Below are 21966 nucleotides of genomic sequence, written 5' to 3'. Positions count from 1 at the left end.
CAGAGACTCCGTACTCTGTGCCCCGTACCTCCCTAGGTAGGTACCTACTTATGTGAGTGCCGGTATTTTGATTTTGGAGGTACTATGTGGGCCTTGTTTTACTGCCAAATAACATCTCTCCCCGTCTGATGGTGACCAGACCCACTTGAAAGACCCCGATTACCGTCGGCAAGTCCAGGCTAGTGTGGGGTCAGGCGTGATTCCCCTCTCTCGTCAAAAAGTCGTATGATTCTGGCGCCAATGACCAAATTTTCGACAGAGAGCACCAGGGGCTCTACAACAACATGTTACAAGACTTCCTAGGCACAATGGCAAAGTCAGGCCATCTTCAGCTCTTGGGTCGGCGCCATCCTGCCAATCAGCGGAAGACCATATTGTACCCAACCCCCATGTTGGCCAGAATTCCTGGTGGACCCTCCTTACCTATACCCTACCCTCCGACTCCGACTGCTTTCCCTGGACCATCGCCGCCGTGAGAAAGCTCTCCCATCCGGTACTAAACACATAACATTTGACAATTCCTGCACCGCGCCCAGGCTCTCTCAAAGCCCACCAGCCTACAGGGCATTATATACGACCACAACCTTGGTCGGCGTTGATGTCTGATGGAATTGTCACATTCATAAAAGCGTTGTCGCCTACCCGGAGGTAGACCGTAGCCCGTGCCCGCCATCGTACCGGACTGAACCCGAATCAGACCACTGATGAACTTGATCGACAAGGTGCTATCAAGCTTTTATCACAGCTTCTTGCCCCATCGTGCACTTGAGCCATATCTACCTAATGCAAAGTAATATTTGCATTTCAACAACTTCAACATTTGCCAACCTGGTTCGACAGCCGCGAATTGCGCTGTCCCATGCTCCTCGTCGCATTGCAAAGTACGGGATTGCATCTTGGTACATTCGACGGCCTTGGCACCGAGAAACTCAATCTGGCTGAGTGCGAACCAACTGCTTGCAACATACGGAAGCTGGCCTAAGCTATCGGGAACATCTACCCAGTAGTTACACGATTTCCGCAGCTTTGAATTGGCACGACTTGTTGGGGGATATTGGTATACCATCTCTCGAAACTGAATCCGGTCCGTCGCATACCAAGGTGCGACTCACCACATCCTGATTTCGAAGTGACATAGCTCTACGGAGCGTCAGTGAGGACGGGTTGCTTTTATAACTACAACGAGCTAGGGGTGGACGACAATATGGACCCGAACCTTTTAAGGCACATGGAGTACTTCACGGTGCCCAACGCCCAGGTACAAATGCATACCCAGCTGTCATCAAGACTCTGCTAACCATAGTGGACAGACGAGAAATGCGGCGGAACGCGCTGCGAATTTGACCCGTTCGAGCGGCACTGGCCAGCCATACCCGTTATGGAACCCCTCGACCCTTGGAGCCGACATTGACTTCTCTTTCAACCCGGAAGGACTGGGAGGCATGGGATTCGGAGCTTTCGAACAACCTCAGGATCAAAACAATAGCAGTACCGCATTCGAGCCCCCACAGCGGCAGCGCTCAATATACACTCAAGGGCCAAGGACTCTAGTTCCAACCCGAACGCCGAAACCACCATCTCGAGAGAAGCCGGAGAGGAAGCGTTCAAAATTGAGCACTGATTCAACACCGTTTGACTCGGTGGATTATTGGCTTCAGTTTGACAACGAAGGGACAATCCCCGAGGAGACGAGCGCAGAGGCCGGCGCGACCACTCAGGGCGAGCCGTCCGCCGAGTCCAAGGTACAGGAGCCTGAGCCTCAGAGGTTAGTTACATATCTTTATAAACACAAGTGCGCCTTATCGATACAAGGACAATCTCGATTGTAGTTTACGAACTGGTCTGAATTTGTCTCGACAGCTCTCTAACTGGACGGCCAGATCCCACAAACAAAAACAACAAGGCGAAGCGCGAGCTGCGTCTCAACAAGGTTCAAGAACAGCCCAACTGAAAGTGGAGGATTCTCTTGACGATAGTGCACTGGAAAATGCGCTTTCTGACGATGAGCAAACATTTGCTTCGATCAGTCTGGCGGAGCAGCTTTCGAAAATCGATTCAACTGCGCCCACCGAAATCCCTCAACGAGAAAGTCTTTTCTCAACTCCCTTGAGCTGGGAACGGCCACAGCCGGGCTTGAGAATGGACTCTGTAATGAGCACACAATCGAGGAGCACTCTGGATCAAGCCGAACAACGGCGCCTCATAGCAATAGCGATGAACCGTGGGACAACTTCTGGTGGACTCGGTTCGAGTATGGCTGATCAGTATTCCCAGTTTCAGACTGATTTTGGGTCAGCTATGAGTGATTTTGGCTTAGGAACTGCATCAATGAGCCAGCTGCTCAACATGCCGCCGCCAAACACTGTGCCACCTAAACAGCCCCAACCACAACGGCTAGACAAAGGGAAGGAGAAGGCTGGTCCCAAGGGCGACCGGACTGCACATAACGATATCGAGCGCAAATATCGCACAAATCTGAAGGACAAAATTTCGGAATTGAGAGATGCCGTTCCTGCGTTGCGGACAATTCCAGAGAACGAAGAGGATGGCGAGGATGCGGGCCAGCCCTCACGCGGTCCTAAAGTCAGCAAGGTGAGTGTACCTTGGGTATAAATTGCTTTGGGCCCAAGACAGCAATGCTGACCGCAAGGTTCTTCAGGGTGCCGTTCTTACCAAAGCCACCGAGTATATCCATTACCTGGAGAAGAAGAATAAGATGATTGTTCAACAACATCAAGAGCTCTCGAAACGACTGCAAGCCTTTGAGCAACTTCTTAGTGCCACTGCTCGTCCTACATATCAAATGCCGAATTATAGCAGGACACTGTTCGACCCGAGAGCTTTCTGCTGATTTTCTTTCGTTGCTTAGACGAAGAGGAGCGTATTTATTCAATGTAAATATTTCTTATACGGCAATCGCTACTCTTTGCATGAGATACGACCAACTACAGAAGAACAACGAGATTACCAAAATAGATAGATCTGCTTCCTGCTCTCTTTTTTGCGGCTGCCTGTTGCGATTACCCGAGGTTGATGAAACAGACATTGATGCCGTTATTAGGGGTCGCAGTAGGGTCAAAAAGGCTAGAATCTCGGGTCGGATAAAATGAGACCTAAAATAGTACAAAGATTTTACATTCTCTGGCTATGAATAATTTACAGGGCTCAGTGATAAGCAGAAAAATTTGCTATAATTATAGTCATGCCCGTAGAGCTTCAACATCAGCCACCTCCTTGACAGCCTCGGATGTTAAAACAAGCGGTACATCGTCCAGAACGCAAATACTGTCCTCGATGCGTATGGCCATTCCTCGGAAGGGCTCAGGCCAGCGTTCGTCGTCGGGCACGTAAATACCAGGCTCGACCGTGACACAATGACCTTGCTGTAGGGGTACGCTCCTGGAATACCCAGGAGTATCATGGACATCCAGGCCAACGTAGTGACTCAAGTGATGCGGGAATAACGTCTGTATAGCCCGCCCATTCCTGCCATCAAATTCAAAACCCAGCTGTATTAATTGATCGCGTAGTCCATCCTGGGCAATCATGTGGATCTTGTCCAGTGAAAAGCCCGAATCCGCACGGCACAGCGACACAGCCGACCGCTGTACCTTGAGCACGGCTTCATACAGATCTCGCTGCGCAGGGGTGAACTTGCCGTTGATGGGCCATGTCCTAGTGATGTCGGTGATGTACGTGCCGTACTCGCCACCGGCATCCACCAATACCATCTCGCCTGTCGGCAGCTCGCGGTTATTGTGTACGTAGTGAATCATGCTGCCACGGGACCCGCCCGCCACAACCGGCACGTATGCCTGGCCGTCGCACCCAGTCGTGGAGAACGTGTGGTCGAAGAACAGGGCAAGGTCACGCTCATACTTCCAGTCGGATCCGGATGCATCACCCCGCATGGCGGCAGTAAAAGCCCGCCCCGAGACACGGCCCGCGTGGCGCATGTTGGCCACCTCGGCGGGGGACTTTATGGCGCGCAGGGAGTTGACCAGCGGCGCGAGCGGCTTCACCGCACCAGTGCCACCGCCGTACGCAGGAGCGTCGGTGTAGATGGCTGGCGAGGCGGCCTTGGCCAGCTGACCAACCTCGTGTGCGGCGGCAGAGATGGGCCCGGCAACGTCGGCGTTCCACACGTCCATGGCTGCATCGACGCCGCTCCAAGGGCCGGACCACTGCTCGGCCGAGGCATCCTTTGGCCTGACGTACAGCCTAAATTCGTGGTCATGCTGGCCGGTTTTCCGGATCACAGCCACGGCATCCTGTTCGGCGAAGCCCGTCAGGTACAGGAAGTTGGATTCTTGGCGGAAGGGGAAGAAGACGGCGCCAGAGCGGTACCTGAGCTCTGCCGAGACAAGGATGGCGACTCCATTTTCGGGGAGAAGAGCTGCAAGGTTTTGACGGCGATCATAGTATTCTTGAGCCGAGATTCCTGGCGTTACTGAGATGAGTTAGATGCAGTAGTGAGTACATGTCTTGAACCAAGTGAGATGTTGAATTCAGGCTTTGTCTCTAATTTTGTTTTTAGATTTCCTGCCCCTTTGGTTTCATGTTCCTTACATTCTCCAGCCTTTAGTATGTGCGGGTGAGTCTCATGAACTGGCTGGCCAAACTGCAATTCAGAGGCTGAAACTGTCGTAGCAATCCCCCTTTTACCAAGCCTCTGTGGTGAATTCGTCCATGGTGAATATGAATGCCGCAAAGCCCTGGTTCCCGATGGGCTTAATTGCAGGATCCCACTCGATAATGATCCTCGACAGTTCAATGATAACGATGTCCTCGTTGTTTTGCTGCAAATCCTCCCAAGAGCTTTTCGCGCTAGAGGGAATGCCATTTTTGACTTTTTTAAAAGTGGGCGTGAAATGTGTTTATGAGATCCAATGCCAGTACAGTCTGTGTTTTCAGCATGAGATTGGTGTTCTAAATCACGCTCATCTCGGTTGCTTAGGCCCGTGCTTTGAAAATTGTGCTACGGTGAGTGAAATGGGCCTCTACGATGAATTGCACACGGCCTCTGGAACAAAGCAGGTGACTACCTAGAGCTTTGACTGCCTCTCAGGGCAAAACACAGCGCAATTCTTGCAATTTTGTATTTTGTTTGTTTATCACTAAACTTGGAAGACCTGTCAAGTAAAATACCAAGTTACACGGTCCAAGCCGTAGCCCCTCGAAATCGGCACCATTCCGACCGGGAAATCAAAATAACACAGCCAAGTTCCCGGACGTGACGCCGTTGCTCTGCGGTCGTTGCCAAACTGTGCTGGGCCCCACATGGGCTTACCTGAACTGGCTGTTATTATTGACGCAGGTGGATCGATGATGAGAGCACACCGCACCGACCAAGACGCGGGAGCAGAACTGGCCCGAGCTTCCCAGCCCACGCCAAAGTTTCTTAGAGTCGCGCCAAATTCTCCTGTTGCTCAAACATCCTCCTTCTCGGATCGAAGAACCAGCTTCACATCATTGACAACCCCGATAACCCACCACCAACTTGCCTGACGGGTGAAAAAGGCATTTCAGTGTGATTACAGCTCACAATTGAAACTCATCAGCTTTTATTATTCGCCATTTTCCACCGTCGACATTCGATGCACAACGTGGCCAGACACTGACCGGTTTACGTGTGGTTTCTTGCGGGCGTGTTTTGGTGTGGGCGTGTGTGTGGCGGCGGGTTTTCCAAGTCGCGTCTCTACACGCAGGCAACCCCCGCTCTGACCAATACAATTAGCTCCTATCTATCGGTTCAACACCACCATACACCACGCAACATATTCCACACCACGAATCTCGAGACAGTTCTTTTGACAAGTTCGACTGCCTCGCTCCCACGAGTCACGAGTCACGAGCAACTCGGTTTTCGATTTTTTTTTTGGCCAATCGAGTTCAGTTGTCGTCCAGGTCGAAAAAATAGACAGCCCGGCACAGGCTATGCCGAGTTTGTCCTGTTGATTTTATGGCAACTGTATCACTGATTCCGTCTCCGGTGTCATTTCACCAGACGGCCATGTCTTCTCGGTCTAGAGTGCCATTGTCGAGCAACCCAAATGCCGCTAACTCGCCCATGAGGCCCATGGCGGTCGCACATCCCAAGCCCGTGAAACGCTCGCATGCGAGCAACCAGCGGGAGGAGCTCTATGGGCAGCCACCTCCAGCCAAGAAGCAGATGATCAGCAACCCATCCACCTATCGTGTCACTGCTCGCTCGCCTGTTAAGGCCAGAACCACAACACACACCATCACCCAAAGTCGGGCTGTTGGTGGGCACAGGGATAGGGACGCAGCCTCGCAGCAACATGTGAAGGCACAGTTGGCAGATGAGGATGTGAATGATTTCAAAAAATGGGCTGCCGCGCAAAAGCAGCAGTTTGTCAAGCATGTCTTCTACCTGGACAACCTTCCCCAGGAGGTTTTACCCAAAATCGAGCGGCAGATTGCGGCTTTAGGTGCTGTAAGTGTGGTCCAGTTTCCCGTCGGAGTAGCCCCTGTCCCTATATTGCAGGCGTCGTGCTGATAACAGTTTACAGAGGGAGGACAAATTCTTCTCGATCAGCATTTCCCATGTCGTCACCACCAGGCCTATCCCTCAGCCTCAGACCTCACAAAAGCTCAAGCTTGACGTGAGCACGAAAAACGACCGCGAAGACCAAGAACCTCAGACGATCAACCCGTCACTTCTGAGCCGAAACCTCGACTCGAACTGCGCGAAGCGGAAACTGTTTGATACGCACCCCGCAGGGAGGAGGCCCCCCATACAGCTCGGAGAGGATGTCGTGCGGAGACCTAAGGCGCCTCGCCAGCAAAACGATATTTTGGGGCGGGCTTTGACCATGGGCAAGAAGATTTGGTCACTGGAAAAGATGCAGCGCATTCTTGATATGCTCACGGAGTCAGATCCTTACCGTGCTGCAACCCTGGGACAAGGTGGGCGTACTGCCAAGACGGTAGAGCAGAGCAACCCGTTGCAAATGTTGAACAAGGAACGCGTCAGTGGCCCTTCGGATCGCGATCCCACGGCATCGACAAAGGAAATGCATTTGTTCAAGGGCCCGTTCATCTACATCTACGATATCGAGCAGAAGCAGCGTCCAATCATGGCTCGTGAATATGCGAAGGTTGCCGACAAGATGAAGGGAGATTGGCCTCAGTTCCGAGCATCAGGGAGTGGACGTTGTCCTTTTGTTGAGGACCATGATCCTGAAAAACACTCGAAGAAGGAGCGGGAGGTTGCTCGACAGGCAGCTGTGAATGCTGCTGTGGGCTCTGCCCCGAAGCTTCAACCACCCACACAGATCGCGCGTCCGAAACCTATTACTGGAAAGAGACCATTGGCGGAAATGAGTGAAGTCTCGACCAATCGTATTCTGTTCCCATCCAAAACAACGACCGGCGGCAATGCTCTCATGGATCCCACGCAAGGCTCCAAGTTGTCCAAGGAGGATGCTCTGTCGAACGCCTTCATCAGCACGAACCGCTCGAGACCTGCACGTATTTTTGCAGGGGAACCGGTTGCTTCCGGGCTCCAGGCTTCCAACATAACATCCGCCATCCGGTCCCAGATGATATCATCGACCACGGGGACTATTGCTAGCAACAAGTCGGGTGTGAGCAAAGAGGTTCTGGGCCTACAGCGCAAGGTCCTGGCGAAGAGTGGATCTATCTCTCAGGATCCCAGCTCTCGCCGTCATGCCGAAATGAGTGTGGACAGCGGCCCTCTCAGTCGTTCAACCAGCTTAGGCAACCCGCGACTCATTTTCGAAGGTGAAGAGACTCAGCATAGACGTACGCATAGCGTGCCCTCAAAGCTCCAGCCAAAGCCTAAGAAGCGTGATCCGAAACCTGGATACTGCGAGAACTGCCAGGACAAATTCGCAGACTTTGAAGAGGTAGGTTTGGTCTTTTCTCAGCCCGCCCCAGAGCGCTCATCAACTAACAACTGGTTAATAGCATATCCAATCACGTACTCACCGGAAGTTCGCCGACAATGATGAAAACTGGGAAGATCTGGATCGTCTCCTCCAACAGCTTGAGCGCCAACCTCTTCCTCATCATCACCTTTACAGCGACGAGACTGTCGAGCAGAACTACGACCAATACTGACGACCAATAACGTTCACTCGAGGGACTCCGTCACCAGATCAGAGTCTCTTGATGTTAGTCTAGACCAGTGGCTTGAAAGGCCTGTCCACATCACCTCGAAGTACTGCAATAGCGGCTAGCAACACTCCAGTTATTAATCCAACACAAGCTGTTCAGTCACTTGTCTACTTTCGCCACTTGCTCCTTTCGCAAATACCCTTGTGCGACTGCAAATTATTGTCAAACAAACAAAATAACCGTCCCACTCCTGCTTTTCTTGGGCTGGTTGGTTGCCTCCCCATGCTTACCAAGCCTTTGGCTTTTTGACATTTTGTCTTTTATTTTATTTTTCCAACACTCAACGCAACGCATGGCGTCTTTTTATTCATACTTATGCATTGGCGGCGGGAATTGTTTATTCTTCCACTCTTTGTTTTGGGCGCAAGCGTTTTGAAACCACTCTTAATACTTTTCATAAGCACATATATGGACGGTCTCTGTCTGTCACTCTGCCAGTCCAGACCCACCTGAGTAGATCATTACTGTTCTCGATTGGGAAAACCAATAGGCTTCCCTTCGAAGTCAAATGGAATCGAAAATTCTGGCCTCAAGAAGAGTCGCGCCGTAGTTGAGGGGTGCACTGTATTGGAAGCTTGATCCAGGTACTCTGATGCCTTGTTTGAAGGTTATGTTCATTGAGCCTATGACACTCCTTTGGCTCAGGGAGATGAAGTAAGGAAGGTCGTGGGATGGATATATACCATAGGCTCATAGTAACTTGTATGATGTAGAATTATTAAAGGAGAATTCTGTTCACAATAAACTAGAACTAGACTAGGGGAGGAAAACAGCGAATTGCATGAGGTTCGTGCTGATAAACGCCAGTTTCCATCCCAAGTGTAGTCCACAGGAGTAGGGGTTAAGCCTTACGGTCCTGGAGAATGACGCACGATGTGGGGTAAGCTTCTCCAACGCTGAAGTGGGGTTTGATCTTCATAGCGTAGCGCTGTTGCTAATCCCTAGTCTAGGTCTGGGTTGGTCTAGCCTTTTTGACTTCATGTAACCTTTCGTTGTACACATCAGCTTGGTTACCCTGATACGTTGATTGCTTAAAATTTTACGAGCCGTCTGTCAAGAGCTGGTCTTCGTGAGCTGGTGGGAAAACAAGCCGGCTGTGACGCTCGCCCCATGCTTGCTTGAGGGCTCCTTTCACAATGTCGTCTCCACCGACACGTTACACGCGCAACCCGCAGCTAAGGCGCCCGTCCCTCTCGACGCCAACGCCGCCGCCGCCATCCTCCTCAAGTACAGCCCCCGCATCCTCATCTGCGACTCCCATCCCCGACGACGCGCCCGACGCCGACGACAACGATGGATCTCCACCGTCTCCCGACCTACCACTGACCATGTCGGCGTCGGTGATGCTGACGCAGCTCCCGCGCGACGCCACCGCCGCGCTGGCGACGGCGGGCGAGTTCCCCGCAGACCAAAAGGTTGTGGTGCGTTTCAAACCGGTCGGCGGCAGCGCGCCGGCGCTGAGGAAGGAGCTGTGCAAGATCAGCGCCGCGCAGCGGTTCGAGGCGGTGGTCGCGTATCTGCGACGTACTCTCAAGGTTGGCAATGGCGAGAGCGTGTTTCTGTACATCAATTCGACGTTTGCGCCCGCCCTGGATGAAATCGTCGGGAATCTGCACCGGGTCAGTTGCGTTTGCCCATAAACCTTGCAGGGTACGCGGGATGGAGGTGGAAAACTGATATCAGTTGCTAACCTGCTCGAGTGAACAAACAGTGCTTCAAGGATTCGAACGGCCAGCTCAACGTATCTTACTCCATGACTCCTGCCTTTGGGTAGCGGGGCTTTACGGTAGTTCCGGGGAAGAACTCTAAGCTTGCAGCACTCTTGGTGAAAAGACAACACCTGCTAAGATGGTCTATTAAACGCCTATATCTTTGCCTTCCCGCGACTATAGACAGGCTGATCGGCGCATCGACGCATGTAAATGGCCGCAAAACAAGGTATATGCATGCAAATCTAAATAATGCCGCTCCATGCAAGCACAATCCTTACATACTAACACGCAACTCCAACGCTATTAAGGTAATCACGCGCAGCAACGCCTCTCGAGTCTATTCCAAGCTCTTCTCGCCCTCGATCACGGCTTTGAACGCAGCCAGCTCTTCGCTCGGCATCGGATACGTATGCTCAGGGCCAGGATAGGCTCTGCTCTTAACCTCATCCCGATAAGCCTCGATCGCCCTCATCGACTCTCCCCAAACATCTCCGTACTTCTTGACGAACTTGGGTAGGAAGCGACCGGGTGGGAAGTTCCCCGTCATATCAATCTGCACCAGAACCTGTCCGGAACAGCCATTGCCCGCGCCGATACCAATCGTAGGTATGGACAGCTTCTTGGTTAAAAGGGCAGAAACCTCAGCGGGGACAGCTTCGACGACTGTTGCAAAGCACCCGGCTTCCTGAACTGCGAGGGCATCTTGCAGGAGGGATTGGGCAGCAGCAGATGTTTTGCCTTGGACTCGGAACCCACCCAGCGAGTGTTGGCGTTGGGGGGTCAGGCCAATGTGGCCCAGGACGGGAATGCCAGCACCGGTGATTTTGCGGATCGTCGGTGCCATCTCTCGGCCGCCTTCGATCTTAATGCCCTGCACCCGGCCTTCCTTAACGAAGCGAATAGCTGTCTGAAGGGCCTGTTCGGGTGAGACCTCATAGGAGCCCATAGGAAGGTCGCCAATCTTGGTTGTTATGTTAGCATGAGAAATGTTATTAGGTCGGGTGATACATGCCAGGCATATAGAGTGGGGTCGAAGTTGACTTACAGTGAATGCGGATTTTGTGGCCCTTGCGACCGAACGGCAGTGCAGCAACATCTCGTCCAACACGACCTCGCTGGTATCCTCCATACCCAGGGCAACCATGGCCAGGCTGTCGCCCACGAGGATGATGTCCATGCCGGCAGCATCGGCGACATGGGCGCTGGGAAAGTCATGCGCCGTCATGACAGTGATTGGTTCCCCTTTTTTGTAGAGGGAACGCAGGGTGCCGAGGGTTACCTTCTTGCGCTGGTTGGCAATAGGTGCGCCCATTGGGGAATGCGAGCTATGTCTGCATTGTTGCTGTTGTTGTGGTTTCTGCGAGGCTGCAGTAGACACCTGGTCTGGGTGGTTTGAAGGCCTTGCCGGCGAGACTGCGATGCTGCTCAAAGTGCGGCATGGCTGTTGTGTCCTGGGCAAGTTGATCGCGCGACCCCTGACCAATGTGGAAGCCACTGAGGCACACGACCGGGCCAGGGCCGTTGTGGCTGCGGGAGGGTGCATGTTTAAGGTACTTGGGGTTACGTGCGCAACTTGCAGTGGTGGGAGGTACCGTGTACTTGGAGAAAAGCACGTGCTCAAGAGTACAGGTGCACAAAAAATGAACTTGCTGTGTGTAAACGTAATTTACTCTCAAGTTGCAGCCCAAGTTTTCCTGCTCTCAAATTTGAATTTGAGTGACAGGATATTGGATCAAAAGAAGAGAAATACATGACAGGAAATTTTTTCTGGGGCTTGGCCACATTTTGTTCTTTAATAACTAAGGTCATGATGATTTTTGCACGCGTACATTGGGGAACATCTCTCAAAATTCTGGTGTTTTCTTAATCCCGGACTGACCAGCACTGGCTCGGACAGGGGTCCCGGGGCATGCGGAAAGTATCAGACTCATACTTTCTGTGGTGGGGAGTGACTTGTAGACCCTTTTTTTTCGACCGCTTGGACGAGACCGACACGTGACCTGTTCCCACTTGTGTGTTTTGAAGGTGAGTGAGTATTACCGCAAGAGCCGAGGCTCGAAACTGAAAGGACGGCAAGTGCCTGAAGATCGGATCTTCTTGGACCCCCCGCGGCGGACGGCGTGGGAATGCATCCCGGTGGGTGGTCAGAGTCAGATGGACTCCGCTTATTCACCGTTGGCTTTGCGATTGGCGTTACCATGGCGGCATTGCCACATCAGCGCCTATGCCTTTTCCATTCATTGCGTGAGTTAATACTGAAAAGCAGTGTATATATAGTGTGCACACATACATATAAGCGTGCTGCCATGTTGTACGACTGTTTATGACTGCTTTGATTACACTCTGTTACAGCTATAATAGGTAGTAGGCACTCTTGGCAATGTACATCAAGGGGGAATCAGGAGACATCATTGCCTCTACTGTAGTTCTTGTAACGAGATATCGCTCACCGATTTTACATACCTAAACTAGTCAAAGGCTGCTAATCAAGCCGTAGTCTTCCAGAAGTATGGTCCGATCCATTTAGTCGCCGAATGTGGTAACAGTGAGATGAACACTTGTCAGTTGCTCCCTTCTTAGGTTGGCGCCATCTATTGATTCGGCAAGCTTTCTGGCGATGCGCACATCTGTAGCGTTACACAACAAAGCAATTGCGCTTAACCTGCTTTGTGAAGGGGGGTACCCAGGCCAGCTGATTCAAACAAACATTCACGTTCTAACCTGAAGGAACTCTGGTGTCTCGTGACTTTTAGTGCTATGGGCGGGGGGCGCGAGCGAACTGCGTTGCTGCTTGCCTTTCTTATCGGATATAACTGGGCTTGTCAATCGTAGCCTTATCGAGGGGTGGGTTACATTCGTGATCCCCGTCAATGACATGGAGCAGCCCGCGTCTCGTCAGGCCCGACTCCCCGCCCTGCATGAGCCAACTGCTTAACTGACGACATCTGCCCAAACCGTTGCGTGCACAACAACAACTCTTCTTATCCCCCGTTTTTTTTTACCCAACAGACAAGTACCTCTTTTTTCACCTTCCAATCGAACTTTCATTTTAGGACGACTGCATTCTTACGCCTTTCTGACTGCTTTTCGAAACCGAACCCTAACTCGCAACAACCAGACCCGCCGTTTGCTGTGTGTCGCTCCGACAGATATACAAACCGTTCGTTCCGACTCGTGTGCGGCCCGACGATAAAACCACGTAAACTACCCCAACGACCCGGTCCGTAAGGCTGGTTCAGCGACGGCACCAAAAACTATAATAGGGCATCCGTCCAGCCGGAGGCGAGCACGACGAAACCGTTATTTGGACAGCGAACAGGCAACCCGCCAAGATGAGTAGTCCACGGAGGAGGATCGAGACGGATGTAAGTGCAGCGGAGTCAACAACACTGACGAGGAACTAAGTTACTGACGGCTTTCTCTGGCTCTATAGGTCATGAAGTTGGTGTTTTCTCATCTCCGCCGTTTGCGAGCGATACCGAGCTAACATATGTTTACTATTATAGGATGTGAGAAGAGGCCCCGACGAAGCCCGCATAGCCTTGTAGCTAACAGCTTGAAAGGATGATGAGTGACTATGAGGTCACCCTAGTCAATGACAACAGTAAGTATTACACCTAAGCCCATCTTAACTCGCTGCGTGGACATAATGTCCCCGCGTCGAGATGCTGCAGTTGCTAACTCGTCGCTTTCTGCAGTGTAAGCGCGGCACATAACTGCTCCCATCCAATTACGATACAAAACCCCTGCGCGAGCCCTTCCCCACTACCACTCAGGAATACTACACGAGGCGGACGATGAGACTAAATATTGACATTATGTCAGGCAAGAATTCTATGTTGTGTTCAAGGGTCCGGAAGAAAGTTAGTTCCCCTACGCCAATAAAAGCCGCGCCGGGCTATACAGTCTTTACCGACAGCGAGTTGGTTCGAAAAAAGGGCTAACGCGGTTCGATCGTTGAATTCAGCACCCTTTGAAGGCGGAACCTGGAAGGTTCACGTGGAGCTCCCAGATCAGTACCCATACAAGTCCCCTAGCATCGGATTTGTCAACAGGATCTTCCACCCAAACATCGACGAGCTGTACGTGGTCTATACGCACTTTGGTGACTCGGTAGAAGTGGTGGACTTCGTGGCTGACGTTTAGCGCCATCAAACCAGGTCTGGCTCAGTATGTCTGGATGTGATAAATCAAACATGGTCGCCCATGTTTGACATGATCAACATCTTTGAGGTTTTTCTGCCACAGCTACTCCGGTATCCGAACCCCACCGACCCCTTGAACGGTGAAGCAGCTGCACTGATGCTCAGGGAACCGAAGTCGTACGAAGCCAAGGTCAAAGGTTGGTTTATGTCTAGAAAACTGCCCCCACTGTTGTATATATACTAATCCTCCAAGCAGAGTACGTCCAGAGATATGCAAGCAAGGAGGCTGCAGCCGATGCAGGAAATGAGAGCGAGGACGACAGCGACATGTCATCCGTGGCCAGCTTCGGTGACGAAGATGAGGAGCCCGCCGGCACTATGGACGACGTATAGCGGCCAAACTCTTCTTGAATGTCAGCCTCGTCAGGTCCGAGGGTCGGAACAAAGTGGAGTGTTACGTCACTATCACTGTTGTGGTCTCTGTTGTCAACGTCTTCTGCGCCCTAGAGGCAGGCATCTCGATGATTTCTTGGTCCGGCCGGCTGTTAAATCGTCAAGCGAGGTTCATGAACTGAACGCTCGGAGCCTACAATGGCAGAGTGGTGACATTCATGCAAATACTTTCTCTTCGGAAGCGCCCTAAAGCAGGAGAAATAGCGACAGCAGTGTACGCTCTTGTTGACAGAGGTCATCCGCGATGCTCAGACTTATCCTCGACATTTGGGTCTTGGTCTTCATTGGGATACATCCTTGGTCTTCGCGTTTTGTTGACATTTGCCACTCAATATATTACACAGTCCAGGAGTTAAGGGGCATTAGGAACGGGTTATACTGGTTTTCTTTCACGATTTACTGAATCAGGTTGTTGACATTGCTTTGGAATCCCGGGTTTGTTTTGATGGCTTTCTTTCTCTTTCCTTTTCTTTTTGTGTATCCCCTTTCGGTACAGGCGTTCATAACACTCTCCTCTATGCAGGTAATTCCAGGACGCAAGTTGGCAGCTACGGTGAGTAGCAAACTACTTGACAGAGAGTGGGAGGCAGTAAACAGTTGTCAGGATGTTAATTTGACATGGGGAAAAACATAACTTGAACTGCCCTGGATTGAATGCCTTGGACTGCGTGGCTGTAGAGGCAGAGAGAAAGATGGCAACGTGACCTTGGTGTCAAATTGTCCTGGAATTTTGTTTATATACTTCCCGTTGGCTGGGAGGACTTGGACTAGGTCGGCTACCTAGTCTCCAGGCGAATGCCCCTTTGTAAAGTGGTTAGAGGAGCTGTTATTTTAATATACGAACTCGAAAAATATCTGTTCATGTCGCTGAATTTTTCCACCTTGCTAGAAAATCCACATGAATGCTTAGCCTCGAGCAGGTGATGGATAAGATTTAAGGATTAAATGCAAATGTGACACTCAGCCACTGGAGGGTGAGGGGCCCTCCCAGATCGAACCGGCCTTCTGGGCAGGTCAGGGCAGGACAGCCCAACCTAGGTGCTGCCTTCTTACCTTACCCCACTTTGATTTTTGTTGGTATTGGCAACCAGTGTCTGCGCCTCTTCATTACCTGCAGGTCACCTTTTCTAGTTCATCTTCAATTAGTCTAGTTCTAGAAGTAGTAACCCAGCAGCCTGTCTACGGTACAGGTACCTGCCATGTGGCCCCAAGCTGGGCTGAGATCGGGTTTTATCCACCATGGATGCGCCGGGCCTACTCGGTAAGTAGAAGGATTGCATCTATGGACTTTTGCTGCCTCCATGTCATACTCCGAAAGTCATACCGCAAACGCCAAACACAGGCAGAATCGCTGTTAGCAAACCAACAAACTTCCAAATGCAGGAGCGGCATCGCTAAACTCATTTGCGAATTTGACTCAACAAAGTTGATTTTCTCCATTGAGGACATAGCCATTTCCGGGATCCTTAATTAGCATCGGTGTGCGGCTTGCGAACAGTTTCTTTCTTCATTTTCCGCAACCGGCTCAATATACCATTGTTTGCGCATCACGATCAAAGCTAAATTTAATCCTATCATCCGATCGCGTTCACCGGTAATGCTACTCTGTGCAGAAGCGCCGTGGGAATTGGATCAGACAAAGCACTCGCGATACATAAGATCTGTCGTCAGGCGCATGACAGCATCTTCTGGCGCTTCGATGGGGAACAACTGCACCTCGGTGGACAAGGAAGAAAGTGAAGGAGACGCCAGGATACCAACCCCACAATCACCAACTTCAGCCAAAGTGTCACTGCCATTACGAAAGTCTCGGTCGGGCATTCTCACGCGCGCGCAATCGAAGCTTGTAAAGAGGACTGCTGCACGTCAGGAAGAGAATTTCCAGCCTGGAGCCTTCTCGCCACCCAACTTGAAGCGCAAAATCGACACCGCCATGGATTCATCATCGTCGCTGGAACAGGGCGCCAACTGGAGTACACTCTCGGCGCTGGATGAAGCCGTGCAACAACGCCGGCGACAGACGGCGGCGACCTCTCAAGGTCAACCCTCCAAGCAGCATCTGCGCAGGACCTCCATTCCACCGTTGTTCAAGTCGGATGGGTCCGGATTGTCAGAGTATGAAAATGCCCGCGCAGAGCTGAAGTCTCGGGAGCATGCCTTGGCATTTGACTATGAATGCTTCGCCGACGCGACAGGACCTGAGCGAGAGGCCAACAAGGTTTTACAGCGCTTGAGGAGAAAAGACGCAAAGCTATTTGCGGATGCCTCCAAGACCCGAGGTTTCAGCGGACAAATGCATGCACGGCATGTGGGGGATCACTTCCTCCATAACGTCGATTTAATAAACCAGTCGGCCATCTATAAGGTAGCTCGGCGCATGCCCAAGGGTACCCATCTTCACATACATTTTAACTCTTGCCTCGATCCAAAGTTCCTGCTGGATCTCGCCAAGGACCAAGAGCGTATGTTTATTCACAGCAACAGACCGCTGCTGCAGAAAAGCGACCTGGACCTATGCGAAATACAATTTAGCATTGTTCCCCTCAACGATGAGGAGCCAGGTTGGAACGTTTTTGAGCCAGGATATGTGGGAGGTAAATGGATGCCATATACTACGTTTCGCGCCCAGTTCCCAGGCACCGGGTTGATAGAGAGCTCCGTCGACGAATGGTTGCTCAACAAGCTCGTGTTTGGAGCGGAAGAGACTTATGGAATACACCAGACAGTCAAAGGGTAAGTCAAACACAGTTCTTCTGACTTTTACCAACTACTCGCTTTTGCTAACTGTGACTGGGGATGAAGAGCTTGGGAAAAGTTCAATGGCCGGACTCGAATGATGAAAGGTCTTTTCAACTACGAAACTGCGTTCAAGAGCTACACTCGCGCCTGCCTGCAAGATTTTGTGGACGACAATATCCAGTACGCAGAGATCAGGCCAAATTTTATGCATACGAACCAGGTCTTTCACGACGACGGATCCGCCAAGTATGATAACACATCGATAATGCAGATGATCGAGGAAGTGTGCAACGAGTTCATGCCACCAGCGCATCAGAACGGTCGAAAGGTATACTTCAAAGGCATCAAGGTCATATACTGCACGCCAAGGATCTTCAAGAGAGAGCAGGTGGAGAATGCCCTGGAAGAATGCATCAAGTTCAAAAAACGATGGTCTAATCTCATAGCTGGTAAGTTATAAATGTGGTGTGGTCTTGAGAGTTATTGGCTTTTATTAACATGCTATTTAGGGTTCGATCTCGTGGGCGAGGAGGCTGCCGGTAATCCCCTCAAGTATTTTGTGCCAGAGTTTCTCAAATTCAGGGAGCAATGTAAAAAAGAAGAACTCGACATTCCTTTCCTTTTCCACTGCGGAGAGACGCTCGACATGGGCGACGATACACCCGACGGCAACCTCACCGATGCGCTGCTTCTCAACTCGAAGCGTATCGGCCACGGTTTTTCTTTGGCACGCCACCCGTACATCATGGAGCAAATGAAGAAGCGCAACATTTGCCTCGAGCTCTGCCCCATCTCGAACGAAGTCCTCGGCTTAACACCAAGGGTCAAAGGGCATGCCATGTACAACCTGCTGGCAAATAACGTGCATTGTACCTTGAACAGCGACAACGGTACACTTTTCAAGTCTTCGCTGAGCCATGACTTTTACCAGATGTTTGTGGGGAGGAGCGACACTACAATTCACGGCTGGAAGCAACTCATCAAATGGAGCATCGAACATGCCTGTCTTACCGACGACGAGCGTATCGAGGTCACCAAGCACTGGGAGGAGCTGTGGGTCGATTTTGTTCACTGGTTGATCGAGGAGTACAAGGATCTTGAGGCGGATGTTGACCAGGCCGAGTAGATGAAGGACATGCTCCTCCCGATTCAAGCATTAGGATCACTGTCATTTTTTTACACAGCGCTGTTTAGTAGATGCATTGGAGCTCGGAGTTTCAGCATGGGTGGGCATTTGATGGTTTTGCACAGGCGTTAGGCTAAAGGGCGGACGTTAAGTTGGTGATTCATTGCAATTTGGAGGTCTATCGAACGGATTATTCTTTTACCTTGATTTTTTCTCCGAATCTGAGTATTATTGGAAGCGCGGCATAAAAACATAAAAGGAAATGAACAGCCAAGCTAAGTTGGCGACGTCAATGGTAGCCAGCCTTATTGCTCCTTTTGGTATTGTTACACATTCGTTTGCTTATTATACTTTGACAAACAGTGGCTGCGTGGGTGGAGAGGGGGGCTATGCAGTTTCGGCACTACACATGGTGCCTTGCCTCCGATTTACATATTCAGAATGGCCAACTAGCACGTTAAGAGCCAACCAGGTAATTAGTTCACCACCTAGAACTAGACTAGAACAAAGGTAGGCACAGCCACCCAGGCGCCCGTGGAGAATGTTGACTTTACCCCTCAACTCCTAAGGCTGCGGACAAGCCCGCGTTAGGTCGACGCTGTGTAATCTTGGCAGTAGGTACGGCGGCGAGTTACATTATGACACTTTTGAGGCTCTTTTTTCCCCCTGCGAATCAGACATGCATTGAAGACAGGCTGGATAGGCTTGTGTTTTCTTTGGTTCCTTTTCTCAGTCCGGATTGAGGGGTCAACCTGGCCTGCCACTTACTCGCAGATTGTCGAATGGTTCGTCTCAGAAACCTGACGAGTCGTCTTTCTCAAAATGGTTTTTTTCTTTTGCGCTCGTCACCTGCCAAAGTCTAGCACTTCAGCCCTTCAGCCACAACGGCAAGGAGTTGATGCGCAGAATTTACGGCGCGCTCTTTAGATAGCACGGCTGTATTTCATTTCAATCTCTACCAGTTCTATTTCTATAGCTTGGGCTATCTCCTCGTTGTGCTTGCTTCGGTCACCATTTTATTCACATCATCGTTTTGCATAAATACCTTGTTAACTTTGAGATGCTTTGCTCATCTCACATCGTACACTAGGAACAACCTTGTACACTTTACATAGTGAGACAAGTTAGGTACCCACCTAACTGGGTTACCAAGGCATCTACCTAACCTCTGTGCACTACAACCAAAGGAGGGTACCTAAGCGTTGGGAATTAGCTTTGAGGCAGTTCCCGTCGAGTGGGATCCTACCTGCTCAGCACTGTCCCTGAACCCTTCGCACATCGTCACGCCTCTGGAAAAAAAAAATGACAGAACCGGAGGCAAGCCCGGGCGGCCTCTCGCAATGGTGGCCCAAGGCCCCCAACGACAAGACCGCCAGCTTGGAATGGCGACTGGACGTCATTACGCTGCTGGCCGTCATCGGCGAGTCGTCCATGGCGGAGCACTCGCAGACCATTACTGCCTCTAGCCTTTGCCTGCTGCCGCGCATCCTCCCCGCGCCCCAGGCGCTCCTCAAACCCTCAAGGCCGCAGAGGATGCCGCAGACGCCGGCCAAGCTGACGGGAGTGCACAGCGGCGTCGTCCTGGAAACTGTCGGCTTCTTCGCCAACATCATCCACCCGCTCGACAAATTGCAGCCGCTTGAGTTTAAAATACTCCACATCAAGCACACTGACCTTGTGGTGAAGGAAAAGAAACCTCGGGCGGCTAGCAGCTGGCTTGGAAACCTCCGTAAGCTGCCGCGGTGGGTTTCCGTTTTCAGGCATAAGAGGGAGCAGTTTGAGCTGCAAAAGGAATTGAGTCCCATGGAAGACGAAAATACCATGGCAACCGGAGCCACAACCTCCATGGACGGGAGGCGCGTGGCCGATCCGGAACAGGGCATCCACCGGCGGCACACCAAGAGGGACAAGATCACCGACTTCGTGTCCAGCCCGGGCCCGGTCAACAGAGCAGAGCGGCCCGCGGTCCCAGCGGCTCTCTTCAGCCCGCTACATATCTTGGCCGTGTTCAGCATGCTGCTCACGGCTGCGCTGCTAGTCGGAGCGCGTTTCTGGACGGACGGGCCGGCCACCGTGGCGGTGGCGCTCATCAGCTTGCAGAGCAGCCTCGTGGGCTACGCCAGCTGGTGGAAGCCGGTGTTGATGCTGCGGACACACCACCACGCGGTTCCGCGCGGCGACGTCATGATCCGCACGCGCGAGGGCGCCTTTGTCCTCATCCTCTGCACCGAGGATGTGGCCCGTGAGTTGTACACGGCAGGGACCGAGGAGTGCAGGTACCGCGTCGGCGAGAGGTGGTACAGGTTCATTATGGGGCTGGGCACCATGATGCTCATGCTGTCGACTGTGCTGCTGGGCAACTGCTCCTGGTATATGCAGCTTTTTGTCGGCTCGAGCTACATCTGCCTAAACGCCATGTACTGGGCCATGGGCATGCTGCCGCGGAGACTTTTCTGGGACCTGAGCCGGTATAATTGCAAGGAGGATACGCCGCGCGAGCTGCGGAACGCGCACTTGCCCAAAAATCAGCAGCAGCAACTGCAGGAGAACGGCGGCGGCGGCGGCAGCGACATTATTATCCATGATGAATACGAGGATTTGCCCAGCTTCACGCGGACGCTGTGGTACGCGATCCGGGTTACCAAGAAGACCGGCTGGGTGCAGCGCAGTGGAGCAGCACCCATGACGGACGAATGGAAGGAATGGCTCCGCGAGGCCGAAGAGGTGGCGCAGGATGAGGAGAAGGCCAAGACGTGGAGGGCCGTCCATCGCAAGATGCAAATCATCGCCCACGACCACGGCTGTCAGGAGCCGACCCAAATAGGGGCGGCAGGCCCAGGGCTTGGTGACCCGGGGAAGCAGCATGCGCCGCTCAGTGAGGTCCAGGGGCCCGCCCCTGGGTCAAGCGCCGTGCCGGCCACGGATCGTCTATGAGTTGAAATTTCGTGACCAATGTTTTGGCTGGTTTCAGCAGGGTCTGTTGCATGTTTGCTCATTGTGTGATAAGTCAAGATGACAGTAGAGCAAGTTTTCTGTTGATGGGATTTCTTCTTCTTTGCATAGGTATAGCCGCCCTGTCACTCGGTAAAGACAGTGGGACAAAATGGGATATGAGTTCAGTATCCAATCAGCGATATGGTTATCCAAAATGTGATACTTGGCTGGCCCTGCTTCATCAGACTCTGTCGAGTAACTTGAATCCTTGACACCATCCTATTTTGTTAGATTGCATTCAACAGAACCAGACACACAAACCTCTTGAACCTAAGCCAGTCAAGCACATTCATTCATCGTCAACCCGAATGTAGGAATTCAGCTTGGCTCTGGACCTCTACACTCTGAACTGCCGGTGCATGAGAATATGATCACAAGACCAATGAGGTCAATCATGTCGTTGACGAAATCAAGTCGGAAGCATATTTGCTAGGCATGCCGGTGACCAACGCTCTACTATCCAACAGAAGAGGCTCGGAAGAAGTTGGGTTACGCAGATAAATGCCCGGGAATGTTTCCGATAGTTTGCGGGGGAGACACACCCGGTCCTAGCCGGCCCACGTACCCAAGTTTGCGTGTGTTGAGGTGCGTGTGTGTGTATGTGCGTGCATGTGTGTCCATCCATGTTCCGGCC

The 21966-nt window shown here is 51.8% G+C and overlaps 8 protein-coding genes across 8 annotated transcripts; 6 read left to right on the top strand and 2 right to left on the bottom strand.

The window, feature by feature from the left end:
• Positions 1 to 292: 292 nt before the first annotated feature.
• MGG_00595 (uncharacterized protein) lies at positions 293 to 3179 on the top strand. Its single transcript, XM_003718396.1, has 4 exons — positions 293 to 1258; positions 1311 to 1765; positions 1881 to 2592; positions 2660 to 3179. The coding sequence occupies exons 1-4, from the start codon at positions 1205 to 1207 to the stop codon at positions 2849 to 2851; spliced, it is 1413 nt and encodes a 470-aa protein (XP_003718444.1). The 5' UTR covers positions 293 to 1204; the 3' UTR covers positions 2852 to 3179.
• Positions 3085 to 5127, bottom strand: MGG_00596 (xaa-Pro dipeptidase). Its single transcript, XM_003718395.1, has 2 exons — positions 4570 to 5127; positions 3085 to 4450 (listed from the first exon to the last, which is right to left on the bottom strand). Exons 1-2 carry the CDS (start codon positions 4841 to 4843, stop codon positions 3201 to 3203), a joined length of 1524 nt encoding a protein of 507 aa, XP_003718443.1. The 5' UTR covers positions 4844 to 5127; the 3' UTR covers positions 3085 to 3200.
• A 280-nt stretch (positions 5128 to 5407) lies between these two features.
• Positions 5408 to 8930, top strand: MGG_00597 (Hsk1-interacting molecule 1). The gene is made up of 3 exons (XM_003718394.1): positions 5408 to 6457; positions 6534 to 7892; positions 7954 to 8930. The coding sequence occupies exons 1-3, from the start codon at positions 5963 to 5965 to the stop codon at positions 8104 to 8106; spliced, it is 2007 nt and encodes a 668-aa protein (XP_003718442.1). The 5' UTR covers positions 5408 to 5962; the 3' UTR covers positions 8107 to 8930.
• A 186-nt stretch (positions 8931 to 9116) lies between these two features.
• On the top strand, positions 9117 to 11697 carry MGG_00598 (ubiquitin-like protein ATG12). Its single transcript, XM_003718392.1, has 3 exons — positions 9117 to 9782; positions 9875 to 10101; positions 10184 to 11697. Exons 1-2 carry the CDS (start codon positions 9300 to 9302, stop codon positions 9935 to 9937), a joined length of 546 nt encoding a protein of 181 aa, XP_003718440.1. The 5' UTR covers positions 9117 to 9299; the 3' UTR covers positions 9938 to 10101; positions 10184 to 11697.
• Positions 10003 to 11657, bottom strand: MGG_00599 (3-methyl-2-oxobutanoate hydroxymethyltransferase). The gene is made up of 2 exons (XM_003718393.1): positions 10921 to 11657; positions 10003 to 10836 (listed from the first exon to the last, which is right to left on the bottom strand). Exons 1-2 carry the CDS (start codon positions 11416 to 11418, stop codon positions 10213 to 10215), a joined length of 1122 nt encoding a protein of 373 aa, XP_003718441.1. The 5' UTR covers positions 11419 to 11657; the 3' UTR covers positions 10003 to 10212.
• A 1827-nt stretch (positions 11698 to 13524) lies between the features above and the next one.
• Positions 13525 to 14413, top strand: MGG_00600 (ubiquitin-conjugating enzyme E2 8; the record flags this gene model as incomplete). The annotated part of the gene is made up of 5 exons (XM_003718391.1): positions 13525 to 13574; positions 13701 to 13738; positions 13843 to 13957; positions 14036 to 14217; positions 14277 to 14413. The coding sequence occupies 5 exons, from the start codon at positions 13525 to 13527 to the stop codon at positions 14411 to 14413; spliced, it is 522 nt and encodes a 173-aa protein (XP_003718439.1).
• A 1172-nt stretch (positions 14414 to 15585) lies between these two features.
• MGG_00601 (uncharacterized protein) lies at positions 15586 to 18608 on the top strand. The gene is made up of 3 exons (XM_003718390.1): positions 15586 to 17206; positions 17276 to 17661; positions 17722 to 18608. Exons 1-3 carry the CDS (start codon positions 16071 to 16073, stop codon positions 18336 to 18338), a joined length of 2139 nt encoding a protein of 712 aa, XP_003718438.1. The 5' UTR covers positions 15586 to 16070; the 3' UTR covers positions 18339 to 18608.
• A 416-nt stretch (positions 18609 to 19024) lies between these two features.
• MGG_11548 (uncharacterized protein) lies at positions 19025 to 21724 on the top strand. The gene has a single exon (XM_003718389.1). It carries the CDS (start codon positions 19641 to 19643, stop codon positions 21270 to 21272), a length of 1632 nt encoding a protein of 543 aa, XP_003718437.1. The 5' UTR covers positions 19025 to 19640; the 3' UTR covers positions 21273 to 21724.
• The last annotated feature ends 242 nt before the right edge of the window (positions 21725 to 21966 follow it).

Source organism: Pyricularia oryzae, chromosome 5 (genome assembly GCF_000002495.2).
Source record: "Pyricularia oryzae 70-15 chromosome 5, whole genome shotgun sequence".
Lineage (NCBI taxonomy): Eukaryota > Fungi > Ascomycota > Sordariomycetes > Magnaporthales > Pyriculariaceae > Pyricularia > Pyricularia oryzae.
This window is presented reverse-complemented; position numbering and strand designations above follow the sequence as displayed.